The following is a 13,662-nucleotide window of genomic DNA, read 5'->3' on the forward strand; positions in this document are numbered from 1 at the left end:
CCCTGACAGCCTATGTTCCCAACTTATGCACTTCAATTCTTGTCTGACAACATCGTATTTACCCTTCCCCCAATTGTAAACCTTGCCCTGTTGCACGCACCTATCCCTCTCCATTACTAAAGTGAAAGTCACAGAATTGTGGTCACTATCTCCGAAATGCTCCCCCACTAACAAACCTATCACTTGCCCTGGTTCATTACCAAGTACTAAATCCAATATTGCCCCTCCTCTGGTCGGACAATCTACATACTGTGTTAGAAAAGCTTCCTGGACACACTGCACAAACGCCACCCCATCCAAGCTATTTGATCTAAAGAGTTTCCACTCAATATTTAGGAAGTTAAAGTCACCCATGACTACTACCCTGTGACCTCTGCACCTTTTCAAAATCTGTTTCCCAATCTGTTCCTCCACATCTCTGCTACTATTGGGGGGCCTATAGAAAACTCCTAACAAGGTGACTGCTCCTTTCCTATTTCTGACTTCAACCCATACTACCTCAGTAGGGTGATACTCCTCGAACTACCTTTCTGCAGCTGTTATACTATCTCTAATTAACAATGCCACCCCCCCCCACCTCTTTTACCACCCGCCCTAATCTTATTGAAACATCTATAACCAGGGACCTCCAACAACCATTTCTGCCCCTCTTCTATCCATGTTTCCGTGATGGCCACCACATCGTAGTCCCAAGTACCGATCCATGCCTTAAGTTCACCCACCTTATTCCTGATGCTTCTTGCGTTGAAGTATATACACTTCAACCCATCTCCGTGCCTGCAAGTACTCTCCTTTGTCAGTGTTCCCTTCCCCACTGCCTCATTACATGCTTTGGCTTCCTGAATATCGGCTACCTTAGTTGCTGGACTACAAATCCGGTTCCCATTCCCCTGCCAAATTAGTTTAAACCCTCCCGAAGAGGACTAGAAAACCTCCCTCCCAGGATATTGGTGCCCCTCTAGTTCAGATGCAACCCGTCCTGCTTGTACAGGTCCCACCTTCCCCAGAATGTGCTCCAATTATCCAAATACCTGAAGCCCTCCCTCCTACACCATTCCTGCAGCCACGTGTTCAGCTGCACTCTCTCCCTATTCCTAGCCTCGCTATCACGTGGCACCGGCAACAAACCAGAGATGACAACTCTGTCCTGGCTTTTAACTTCCAGCCTAACTCCCTAAACTTGTTCATTACCTCCACACCCCTTTTCCTACCTATGCCATTGGTACCAATGTGCACCACGACTTCTGGCTGCTCCCCCTCCCCCTTAAGGATCCTGAAGACACGATCCGAGACATCCCTGGCCCTGGCACCCGGGAGGCAACATACCTTCCGGGAGTCTCGCTCGCGACCACAGAATCTCCTATCTATTCCCCTAACCATTGAATCTCCTACAACTATTGCTTTTCTATTCTCCCCCCTTCCCTTCTGAGCTAGTTTCACAAGAAGTACCGCCAACAAGTGAACAGGAAGATACTTCCATGATCTCCAAAGAGCCAAACTCCTGAAAATCAGGTGCTACCTAAACAAGGCAAACGTCCTCCAAAGGTACTGTCTTACTGTTCTATATATGTGTAAATAACATGATGATATAATGTAATGATTATTGTGTTGGATCTGTTGCTTAAGTGTTTAAAAAGTTGTTGGCATTGAAGAATTAAAAGGGGAGGGGTGTTAAATTAAAGTCTTGAGTCACTTAATAGTGAAAGTAGTTGAGGTAGTTTTCCTTTGATTTCTACATAGTTTTATTTATTGTTTTCGAGAAGTTTTGCCTCGGTGTGCTGCAAACAAAGGCAAAGAGTCCTATTGCATCTTCAAATCTTTCAACTCATCATCAGTATAAGATTCAAAATGCATTAACATTACTGATAAAGAAGTCAATACATTCAGAATTTCAGTCTTGTATTTAATTTTGCTCTCCCACAATATGAGATGCATTAACTTCTCAAATAATTTCAGTGGAATTATTGTTTGAACAGAAACACTCCAAAAAACACAGAAATAGATTTAAAACAAGAATGATAAGATTCTTCCAATCTTCAATGGTTTTGTTTTTCAACATTTTTAAAAATTCTTTTATGGGATATGGTGTCGCTGGCTAAACCAGCATTTTTATTGTCCATCCCTAATTGTCATTGAGAGGTGGTGATGAGCTGCCTTCTTCAACCGCTGCAGTCCATGTGGTGCAGATAAACCTACAACACTGTTCGGGAGGGAGTTCCAAGATTTTGATCCAGCGACAGTAAAGGAATAATGATATATTTCCAAGTCAGGAAGGTGTGTGGCTCAGAAGGGAACTTCCAGAAGGTGGTGTTCCCATGCATCTGCTGCCCGTGTCGAATTTAGGTGGTAGACGTCATGGCTTTGGAAGGTGCTGTCGAAGGAGCCTGGGTGAGATGCTGCAGCGTATCTTGTAGATGGTACACACACTTGCCGCACTGTGCGTAGGCGATGTAGGAGGTGAGCGTTTAAGGTGGTGGATGGGATGACAACCAAGTGGGCTGCTTTTTCCTGGATAGTGTTGAGCATCTTGAGTGTTGGAGCTGCTATCAACAGGCAGGTGGATGGATCACACTCATGCCTCATAGGTGGTGAACATTTTGAGGTGTCAGGAGGTGAGTTATTTTCTGCAGGGCTCCCAGGCTCTGACCTAATCTTGTGGCCACAACATTTATATGGCTGGTCCAATTCACTTTCTGGTCAATGGTAACACCCAGGATGTTGATAGTGTGGGAATTCAGAGATGGTAATGACACTGAATTCCAAGGGGAAATGGTTGGATTTTCTCCAGTTGGAGATGGAGTCTGGCACTTGTGTGGTGCAAATGTTATTTGCTACTTATCAGGAAACCTGAATTTTGTCCAGGTTTTTCTGCATTTGGTCACAGACAGCTTCAGTACCTGAAGAGTTGCAAATGGTACTGAGTATTGTTCAATCATCTGCAAACATCTCCACTTCTGACCTAATGATGGCAGGAAGGCCATTGATGAAGCAGCAAAAGATACTTGGGCAGGACCTGGAGGAACTCCTGCAGTTATGTCTTGGGACTGAGATGACTGACCTCCAACAACCATAATCATCTTACTTTGTGCTAGGTATGACTCAAACCAGTGAAGAGTTCCCCCTGATTCCCATTGACTTTAGTTTTGTTAGGGCTCCTTGATGCCACACTTGGTCAAATTTTGCCTTAATAGCAAGGGGTGGTCACTCTAACCTCACCTCAAGTTTACCTCTTTTTCCCTTGATTGGATCAAAGTTGTAATGTGGCAGGAGCTGAGTCATTAATGGCCACATAAGGGCCATTTCCTACCCAATGTAATTTTTAGGTTGGTGGGTGGATGACAGCTCAAGAGGTGAAATGTGTAAATAAAGAGAGTTGGATCTCGGGGTGAAGGGCGGGGCTTGCCTCAATTAGAAGCTCCTTCTGATTGGAAAAGCCCTCCCCTCAAGGCCCAGTGACCACCAGACCTATCTTCCTCTCCTTCTGTGCCTACCCTGAATCGAAGATCGCCGGAGGCATTTCCACCCTGCCTGCCCTGGGACAACTGCCATGGCATGGTGCCAAATAGCTGCCTGTAATGCCGCTTCCAGTTACTGCAGTGCTGTGCCTGGAGAGAGGGGTGGACATCCCGCCTAATGCCAATCAAAGCTCATTAGAGAGTAATATGATATTGGGGCTGCTGGACTCAGTGGGGATGTGTTCCCCGTCGATTCTTTGGATGACTGTGGCTTGGAAAATATAGACTTAGATTTTAATTCCAGTTTTATTAATCAAATTTAAATTCCACCAGCTGCCAAGGCACAGCCACTGGATTACGAGTATGGTGACATTGTCAATATTTTACTGTATAGCGATAAGGCCCTGTTTGTGCTAAAATGACCGATTACAGGCATAATGGGATATTTTTGGTCAACTTGAGATGAGACATATTAAAGGACCTTTTGATCAGACCTATTTAAGGAAAGTTTGCAATGCACAGATCGAAAGTGTGCAAAACAGGAACTTGAGCTGACACCTGTCTGACCACAATGTCTGAAGTATGGGCCTATGGTTAGAAGAAAGACGTAATTCGGCATCTCGGAGCAGAACATGAGTTTGACCTGTCTATGATACAGGTGAGAAAGGTATAAGAATCAGAGACCGGAGAAATGTCTTTAGCGACAACCATGGGACCAACCTCGCACGCGAAGCACCTTGAGTGAAGGCTCAGCGATCAGAACAGACCTCCAGGAAGAATTTGACCAATTCAATTCAAAGGGCTAATATCTACTGATGTTGAAGCTGTAAATCTTGAGGCAAATTGTGATCATTTATACAGCATAGGATTTGAATACATTGTGTATTTGATGCAAGTTTAGTGAATAAAATCGTGATGAATCATAAATTCAATGTATAGAGTGTTTGCTTAATACGTAACTGTTTGACCTCTTGTAAGAGTACAGAGATCAAGGCGCCACAACTGCCTCCTCAGATATACTGAAATTAAGATATACTTAATAAGTGTTCCCTATTTAAGTAAGAAAAAAATTAAAATCAGATTAAATTGCACCATGCCAACAATTGCTTAATATTTGAAATCTACTGCAGCTAACAAGCTAGACTTTTGAGAAACCTGAAATTCAATATTACCTCTTGATGAGAGTCGGTTTTCTTTTCGCCTTTCCACCAAGTTTCTACCATGGCAGCAATAAAAGCCAAAATTACACCCAAAGCAAGAAAACCAAATGCTCCAGCGAAGTTTTGTAGATCCATAGGGCCTCCTTTTCCATGTGTTTTAACATGACTTTGCAAATCGCATTTCCCAACCTTGGGCCACCACTTCTGCTTCAGCGCATCCAGATCACCACTTTGTTCAAGTTCAAGAAGCCTGTATAAAAATGCAGATAGTGTGTTATTCGAGGCCAATTGTTTATGAGACCCATTCAATGAGTGATAATAATTCAATCATTTATAAATAACAACTTGCATTCATACTGCATCTAATATTATAAAACCCATCCCAAGGTACTCCACAAAATAAACCTCAGACAAGAAGGGACATCACCTGAGAGAAACAGCTATTTAGAAGGGGTGACTGAAATCTGAGTCACAGAGGTAATTTTAAGTAGGGCTTTATAGAGAAGGTATGGAGGGTGAGGAGGGGAACCTTGAACTCATGATTCCTGGAGTGTGGCAGCAGTTTACCACATTGCAAAAAATCCTGATATCAGAATATAGACAGCAGAAGGCACATGCAGCCGTGAATGCTGAAGTGGAGTTGGGGATGCACAAGTGGTGGAGTTCTTGGAGAAGGTTATATAGATGAGAAAGGTAAGGCAATGAGAAAATTTGAACTTGAAGATTAGATTGTTGCATAAAAACTTGATTTAGTCCAAAGACATGAGGATTTCAGATATGAAAATAAGCAAAATACTGAGGATGCTGGAATCGGAAACAAGACTGGAGGATTCTAGAAAAACTCAGCTGGTCTGGTAGAATCTGTCAAGGGGAGAAATCAAAGTTAATCTTTTGAGTACTTTTGGCTCTTTTTCAGAAGATGTTCAAAACTCTGCTTTCTCTCATTTCAGATGTGAAGATGTGTTGAGGACGGGGTTGGGATGGGTGACTTTAGAGGTGGAAGTAGGCAAGATAGTCGGAATAATGTGTGAGGTCCAATAAAATGCTGATTCAATTGCAACCTCGAATTAAGGAGCTGTAATTAGTAGTGAGAGAATGGAGAGATGGGGTGGAAATAGTTTCAATCATTCCAATGTTTAATGGGAGGAAATTGTGAATGACAATACAGTGGCAGTGAAGGTCTTTAGAAACAATGGAGAAGTAGAGCTGCGTGACAGCAGCTTCCCATTACAATAATTTCCTTGATATGTCTAATCCTTTTGTATTTTCCAGTGCCTTCTTGGTTGCTGAAAGTGTCATGTTCCATGCACTAATTCATTATTGCAACGGCCCTGCAACAATCCAGTAATTAGTTTAATGAAAGTAATTAAAATAATCGCTTAATGATAACATCTCATTTAACAAAGAACAAAGAACAAAGAAATGTACAGCACAGGAACAGGCCCTTCGGCCCTCCAAGCCTGTGCCGACCATACTGCCCGACTAAACTACAATCTTCTACACTTCCTGGGTCCGTATCCTTCTATTTCCATCCTATTCATATATTTGTCAAGATGCCCCTTAAATGTCCCTATCGTTCCTGCTTCCACTACCTCCTCCGGTAGTGAGTTCCAGGCACCCACTACCCTCTGTGTAAAAAACTTGCCTCGTACATCTACTCTAAACCTTGCCCCTCTCACCTTAAACCTATGCCCCCTAGTAATTGACCCCTTTACCCTGGGGAAAAGTCTCTGACTATCCACTCTGTCTATGCCCCTCATAATTTTGTAGACCTCTATCAGGTCGCCCCTCAACCTCCTTCGTTCCAGTGAGAACAAACCGAGTTTATTCAATCGCTCCTCATAGCTTATGCCCTCCATACCAGGCAACATTCTGGTAAATCTCTTCTGCACCCTCTCTAAAGCCTCCACACCTTCTGGTAGTGTGGCGACCAGAATTGAACACTATACTCCAAGTGTGGCCTAACTAAGGTTCTATACAGCTGCAACATGACTTGCCAATTCTTATACTCAATGCCCCGGCCAATGAAGGCAAGCATGTCGTATGCCTTCTTGACTACCTTCTCCACCTGTGTTGCCCCTTTCAATGACCTGTGGACCTGTACTCCTAGATCTCTTTGACTTTCAATACTCTTGAGGGTTCTACCATTCACTGTATATTCCCTACCTGCATTAGCCCTTCCAAAATGCATTACCTCAAATTTGTCCGGATTAAACTCCATCTGCCATCTCTCCGCCCAAGTCTCCAGACAATCTAAATCCTGCTGTATCCTCAGACAGTCCTCATCGCTATCCGCAATTCCACCAACCTTTGTGTCGTCTGCAAACTTACTAATCAGACCAGTTACATTTTCCTCCAAATCATTTATATATACTACAAAGAGCAAAGGTCCCAGCACTGATCCCTGTGGAACACCACTGGTCACAGCCCTCCAATTAGAAAAGCATCCCTCCATTGCTACCCTCTGCCTTCTATGACCTAGCCAGTTCTGTATCCACCATGCCAGTTCACCCCTGATCCCGTGTGACTTCAGATTTATTTCTCATTTCCAAAATATTTTAAAGGCTTCAGAGCCCAGATTAGTTTTGGTTATCAGAGTTAGTTAAAGAAAATTCCAAGCATAAACTTAACTACTATTTTAATAATTCTAAACATGTAACTATTTTAATAATTCTAAACATGAGAAAGGTAAGGCAATGAGAAAATCTGAACTTGAAGATTAGATTGTTGCATAAAAACTTGATTTAGTCCAAAGACATGAGGATTTCAGATACGAAAATAAGCAAAATACTGAGGATGCTGGAATCGGAGAAAAAATGCTGGAATTGAGGAGAAAAAAAATCAAAAGGTACAATTTTTAGGAAATTGTGCGCCGCACTGCCACCAACTCTCAGAAGCCCATTGCCATTTAATGCTCAATTGAACGTTGATTGGCAGTGGGTGGGACTTCTGTCTGTCCTTGGTGGGACGTTGTGTCTTGGAGAGCTGTTTCCAGGCACAGTGCTGGATGGCCAGAGGAGGTACTGCAGCACTCTACCTGGAACTAAGACTGGGGATTGTTCCCAAGGTAATTCACGGGGGGTGGGTTGCTGGGGTGTCCTGGGAGGTCAGGAGGGGGGTCATTGGGTATCTGAGGGTAGGCCAGTGATATGCCATCAATGAACACACGACGAGTGGTGAACGTAACTGAGGCTTTAATAAACTAAACGGAAAGCCTCCTGGCCTCGGATCCCGAACTGAGGCAGCGGCGGAGACTAGCCACCTTTATACTGAGCCCGAGGGAGGATGAACCAGCAGGCAGTAGTTTACCACATTACATATAATACAGTGGCAGTTTACCACAATATACATATTATATACTACAGTGGTTCGGACCCCGCAGGGACAAGCCCAGGCATGTAACAGTACAACAATACAATACAATACAGTGGTTTACCACATTCACCCCCTGTTAAAAAAAAGAGTCCAGCAGGGGTGAAGTGGACTTAAAGATCAAGTCTGTCGGGGGACTTGACCTTCCGCCGTGATCGCCTCAGTCCCGGCTATGGTGTGGGCACCGGTGTCGAGACCTGCGCGTCCGGGAGCGGTCGTCCTCTTCTTCACCCAGTAGTTGAATCGGTGGAGGGGGGGGGGGGGTGGCGGTGTGTGTGCGGCGGTGGTGGTGATGGCTGCCGTGGGCCTGCTGGTGCCAGACCTTGAAGTAGCTGGGTAGTGGTGGAGGGAGACGGTGTAAGATCGGGGGTGGTGGTGATGGTAGTTAGGGAACCTGCAAGCGCCAATTCCCGGAGGGAGACTGTGTCCTGTCGCCCGTCATGATGTGCCACGTAAGCATATTGTGGATTGGCATGGAGGAGCATGACCTTCTCGACAAGGGGGTCTGATTTATGGCTCCTCGCATGCATCCGGAGGAGGACAGACCCTGGGACTGTCAGCCAGGACGGGAGCGAGACCCCGGAGGTGGACGTCCTGGGGATGGCAAACATACGCTCGTGAGGGGTCTCGTTGGTGGCAGTACACTGGAGCGACCGGATAGAGTGGAGCGCATCGGAGAGCACCTCCTGCCAGCGGGAGACTGGGAGACTTCTAGACCGTAGGGCCAGGAGGACGGCCTTCCAGACCGTCGCGTTTTCCCTTTCCACCTGTCTGTTGCCCCGGGGGTTGTAGCTGGTCGCCCTGCTGGAGGCAATGCCCATGCTGAGCAGGAACTGACGCAACCCGTCGCTCATGAAGGATCGCTATGGATTTAGGTAGGGAACCCGAACAAGGTGAAAAGACTGTGCAGTGCCTTGATGACGGTGGCAGAGGTCATGTCAGGGCATGGGATGGCAAAGGGTAATCTTCAGTATTCGTCAACAATGTTGAGGAAGTACACTTTACGGTCAGTGGAGGGGAGGGGCCCTTTGAAATTGATGCTGAGGCGCTCAAAGGGGCGAGAGGCCTTTACCAGGTGCGCTCTGTCTGGCCAATAGAAGTGCGGTATGCACTCCGCGCAGACCTGGCAGTCCTTGGTCACGGTCCTGTCCTCCTCGATGGAGTAAGGCAGGTTGCGAGCCTTGATAAAGTGAAAAAAACGGGTGACCCCTGGGTGACAGAGCTCATTGTGGAGGGCCCGGAGTCGGTCTACTTGTGCGCTGGCACATGTACCGCGGAATAGGGCATCTGGGGACTCATTGAGCTTCCCAGGTCGATACAAGATATCGTAATTGTAGGTGGAGAGCTCGATCCTCCACCTCAGAACCTTGTCGTTTTTGATTTTGCCCCGCTGTGTATTGTTAAACATGAAGGCAACCGACCGTTGGTCAGTGAGGAGAGTGAATCGCCTGCCAGCTAGGTAATGCCTCCAATGTCACACAGCTTCTACAATGGCTCGGGCTTACTTTTCGACGGAGGAGTGTCGAATTTCGGAGGCATGGAGGGTACGGGAGAAGAAAGCCACGGCCTGCCCGCCTGGTTGAGGGTAGCGGCCAGAGCAAAGTCTGACGCATCGCTCTCCACCAGGAACGGAATGGACTCGTCCACAGCGTGCATCGCGGCTTTGGCAATATCTGCCTTGATGCGGTTGAAGGCCAGGTGGGCCTCAGCCGTCAAAGGAAAAACGGTGGATTTAATAACTGGACGGGCCTTGTCTGCATAATTGGGGACCCACTGGGCATAGTAAGAGAAGAACCCCAGGCATTTCTTCAGGGCCTTGGGGCAGTGGGGGAGGGGGAGTTCTAGGAGGGGGCGCATGCGGTCGGGGCAGGGACCTAGGACTCCATTTTCCACAACGTAGCCAAGGATGGCTAGGCGGGTTGTGCGGGAAATGCATTTTTCCTTATTATAGGTGAAGTTCAGGAGTTTAGCGGTGTGGAGGAAGTGCCGGAGGTTTTCGTCATGGACCTGCTGTTCATGGCCGCAGATGGTGACATTATCTCAGTACAGAGAACGTGGCCCGCAGCCCGTACTGGTCAACCATTCGATCCATTTCTCGTTGGAAGACCAAGGTTATGCCGAAGGGAACCCTGAGGAAGTGGTAGAGGCGGCCATCTGCCTCGAAGGCAGTGTATTGGCGGTCCTCCGGGCGGATAGGGAGCTGGTGGTATGCGGACTTCAAGTCAACTGTGGAGAAGACTCGATACTGTGCAATCTGATTGACCATGTCAGATATGTGGGGGAGGGGGTACGCATCGAGCTGCGTGTACCGGTTGATGGACTGACTGTAGTCGATGACCATCCGGTGCTTCTCACCAGTCTTGATGACCACCACCTGGCTCTCCAGAGGCTGATACTAGCCTCAATGATCCCCTCTCATAGGAGTTGCTGGACCTCTGACCTGATAAAGGCCCTGTCCCGGGCACTGTATCATCTGCTCCTAGTAGCGACGGGCTTACAGTCGGGGGTGACGTTAGCGAAGAGCGAGGTTGGGGCGACCTTAAGGTTCGCGAGGCTACAGACGGTGAGGGGGGGCTGGGGTCCACCGAACTTTAAAGTAAGGCTTTGGAGGTGGCACTGGAAGTGGAGCCCCAGTAATAGGGTGGCGCAGAGATGGGGAAGGACGTAGAGTTTAAAGTTAGCGTACTCTATGCCTTGTCCGGTAAGGGTCGCAACACAGTACCCTCGGATTGCTACTGAATGTGATCCGGAAGCCAGGGAGATTTTCTGGGTCGCGGGTAAAATTGGGAGGGAGCAGCGCCTTACCGTATCTGGGTGAATGAAGCTGTCTGTGCTCCCGGAGTCGAAAAGGCAGGCCATCTCGTGCCCGTTGATCCAGACGGTCATCGTAGATTTTGTGAGGTGATGAGGCCGGGACTGGTCGAGAGAGATGGAGGCGAGCTTCGGAAGGTGATGGGTAGGCCGGTCGGAGGTAGCAGCGGCCAGCGTAAGATCGTGTGAGCAGGGCTCCTGGGAGGCTGCTGAGTGGTCCCAAGATGGCGGAACCCATGGGTCACGCGTGGCAGGTGGCATTGGAGATGGCGTCAAAGATGGCGGCCCCCATGGGTGGCGCATGGCGGGTGGAGTACAAGATGGCGGCCCCCATGTGTCGCAAGTGGTTGCCAAAATCGAAGATGGCGGCAAAGATAGCGGCGCTCACGGGTCACACATGGGCTGGTGGCGCGGCAGCTGGGGGTGGCCCTGACAGGCAGCAGGCAGCGCTGCTGGGCCTAGGAGTTTTCGGGAGAGATCGGGCCTGGCAGGCTTTCGCAAAGTGGCCCTTCCTCCCACACCCGTTGCAAGTCGCGTTCCGTGCAGGGCAGCGTTGTCTGGGATGCTTACCCTTGCCGCAAAAGTAGCACCTTGGGCGTCCGGTGCTGGTGGGCTGCTGCGCGGCACAGGCTTGCGCCACACTCGAGTCGGGTGATGGCGGTGCCCACGAGGTCCACGAGGGTGCTGTGCGGTTGGAGGTGTAGGCCTCCATGTTCTGGGAGGCCACCTCCAGTGAGTTTGAGAGCTGCACTGTCTCTGGGAGGCCGAGTGTACCCCCTTCTAGCAATCGCTGGCGGATGTAGATTGATTTCATGCCTGCGACATAAGCGTCCCTGACCAACAGCTCCGCGTGTTGGGTAGCCGATACCGCCTGGCAGTCACAGTTCCTGCAGAGTACCCGCAAGGCACGCAAGAATTCTGCTACTGATTCCCCAGGGCGTTGTTGTCTCGTGCATCCACTTCGTTTATCGACTTTACATAGTGTCCCTTCAGCAGCTTTATCGCCTCCGTATACGAGGGGGTGTCCCTGATGAGAAGAAAGACTTGCGGGCTCACCCGTGCATGGAGGATCTGCTTCTTTTGGAGGTCTGTGAAGTCTTCGGTGAAAGATCCGAGGTTCGCTTCGAAGCAGCTTAGCCAGTGCTCGAATGTTGCCTGTGGTTCCAGCTCCAGGCGATCAGGCTTGAGTGATGAATTCATCTTAGATGTTTAGTTTATTAAATTGATATGCCATCAATGAACACATGATGAGTGGTGAACGTAACTGAGGCTTTAATAAACTAAACGGAAAGCCTCCTGGCCTCGGATCCCGAACTGAGACAGCGGCGGAGACTAGCCACCTTTATACCGAGCCCGAGGGAGGCGGAGCCAGCAGGCAGTAGTTTATCACCTTACATATAATACAGTGGCAGTTTACCACAATACACATATTATATACTACAGTGGTTCGGACCCCGCAGGGACAAGCCCAGGCATGTAACAGTACAACAATACAATACAATACAATGGTTTACCACAGCCAGGGAAGTAGGGAGGGCTGGAGCTCCCAGATCGCGGAGAGGAGGACTTCCCAAATCTGAAAAGGGTCTTCACATTGAGGCGCAGATCCACCATGATTGCGAAAAATTGAAAAACACTGACCGTTTTGCCAGTGCAACGACCTAAATATTGCACGGGCAAAATAATATTCTTGGCATTATCCCTTCAATTGGCGCTATAATTGTTGGCTGGTGTGCTGCTAATCCGCGCCTGCGTCGGCTGACTGAAATATTGCATGAGTGCAAGATGACGTTGGGATGTGTGCCTGATGTTATCACATGCAATTTTACGCTCTTCTAGGTGCATTTGAATATCAAACACATTCTCCCTCTTTTCAGTTCTGACAAAGGGCCAAAAGGACTCAAAATAATAACTCTGTTTTCTCTCGTTACAGATGATGCTGGTCCTGCTGAGTTTTTGCAGCATCCTCTGTTCTTGCAGATTTAGGTGGACTGATGGTGAAATTTTGCTTCAAGGAAATTCTAATCTGGTTTAGGTTCAATTCCAAGATCAATCCAGAGACAAAATATTCTGAATGGTTGGTGTATTTGAAACCACATTGTGGGTGATTTTGAGCCCCTGTTAGCTGTCAAGGAGATCGGCAACATGGGCATAAAAATTCGCCGAGAATCAGTAATCACGATTCTCTCCAGCGAGATCAGGTATTCCGATTTTCCTGGCCACTCCCCGGCGGCGGGATGAGAAATCCACTGCAGAAGGCTGGGAACCTAATTTTAATATATTATAATATAATTAGCGAGCCCTCTCTCTTGTACTTCCCCACTCACTGAATAGTCATCGGTCATGCCGGCATGATTTACAACGATGTACAATAAAACCAAGAACCTGACAACCTCACCAGTGAAGGGAATATCGGAGGTGACCCTCAGCCATTATTGTCCAGGGTGCCAGTCGCAGAGGGGACAGTGGAGAGGCCGCAGAGGATCCAGATAGGTTCAGCTTAGGGCTGGGTTGGGGGGGGGGGGGGGGGGGCGGTTGGGGGGAGGCGGTAGTTCAGTCTCAGCCTCTCGGGGGGTGAGTCGCTTGTAGGCCTTAGCGACCCTTCATGGCTGTATGCCTCTCGGTTTAAAGCTGCCTGGAGACTAGTGTGTAGGCAGCGTTTCCGGTGTCCTCCTTGTTGGGCTTATGATATAAACGTTGAGGGATTGCCCTTCCAGAGTGGCATGCACAAAACACCAGTTTGCGTCTTTTAGGGAAGTGCGCATGTGCGGACTGGTCAGACTGCACACGCGCAAGATGGTTGCCATTCAGAACTGCCGTCTTCTTCTGTTTCAACACTACCTCTGCCTCGTGGTGAGTATTCG

General features: G+C 48.1%; 1 protein-coding gene across 1 annotated transcript in view; it reads right to left on the bottom strand.

Annotated features, from left to right (window-relative positions):
• LOC140426923 (glutamate receptor ionotropic, delta-2-like) overlaps positions 1–13,662 on the bottom strand; it is a 758,287-nt gene that overhangs the window by 9,181 nt on the left and 735,444 nt on the right. The window contains exon 16 of the mRNA XM_072512211.1: positions 4,628–4,865. Within this exon, the coding sequence (XP_072368312.1) occupies positions 4,628–4,865 (238 nt within the window). The remainder of the gene's footprint in view (positions 1–4,627; positions 4,866–13,662) is intronic.

This window comes from Scyliorhinus torazame, chromosome 7 (assembly GCF_047496885.1).
Source record: "Scyliorhinus torazame isolate Kashiwa2021f chromosome 7, sScyTor2.1, whole genome shotgun sequence".
NCBI classification, from domain to species: domain Eukaryota; kingdom Metazoa; phylum Chordata; class Chondrichthyes; order Carcharhiniformes; family Scyliorhinidae; genus Scyliorhinus; species Scyliorhinus torazame.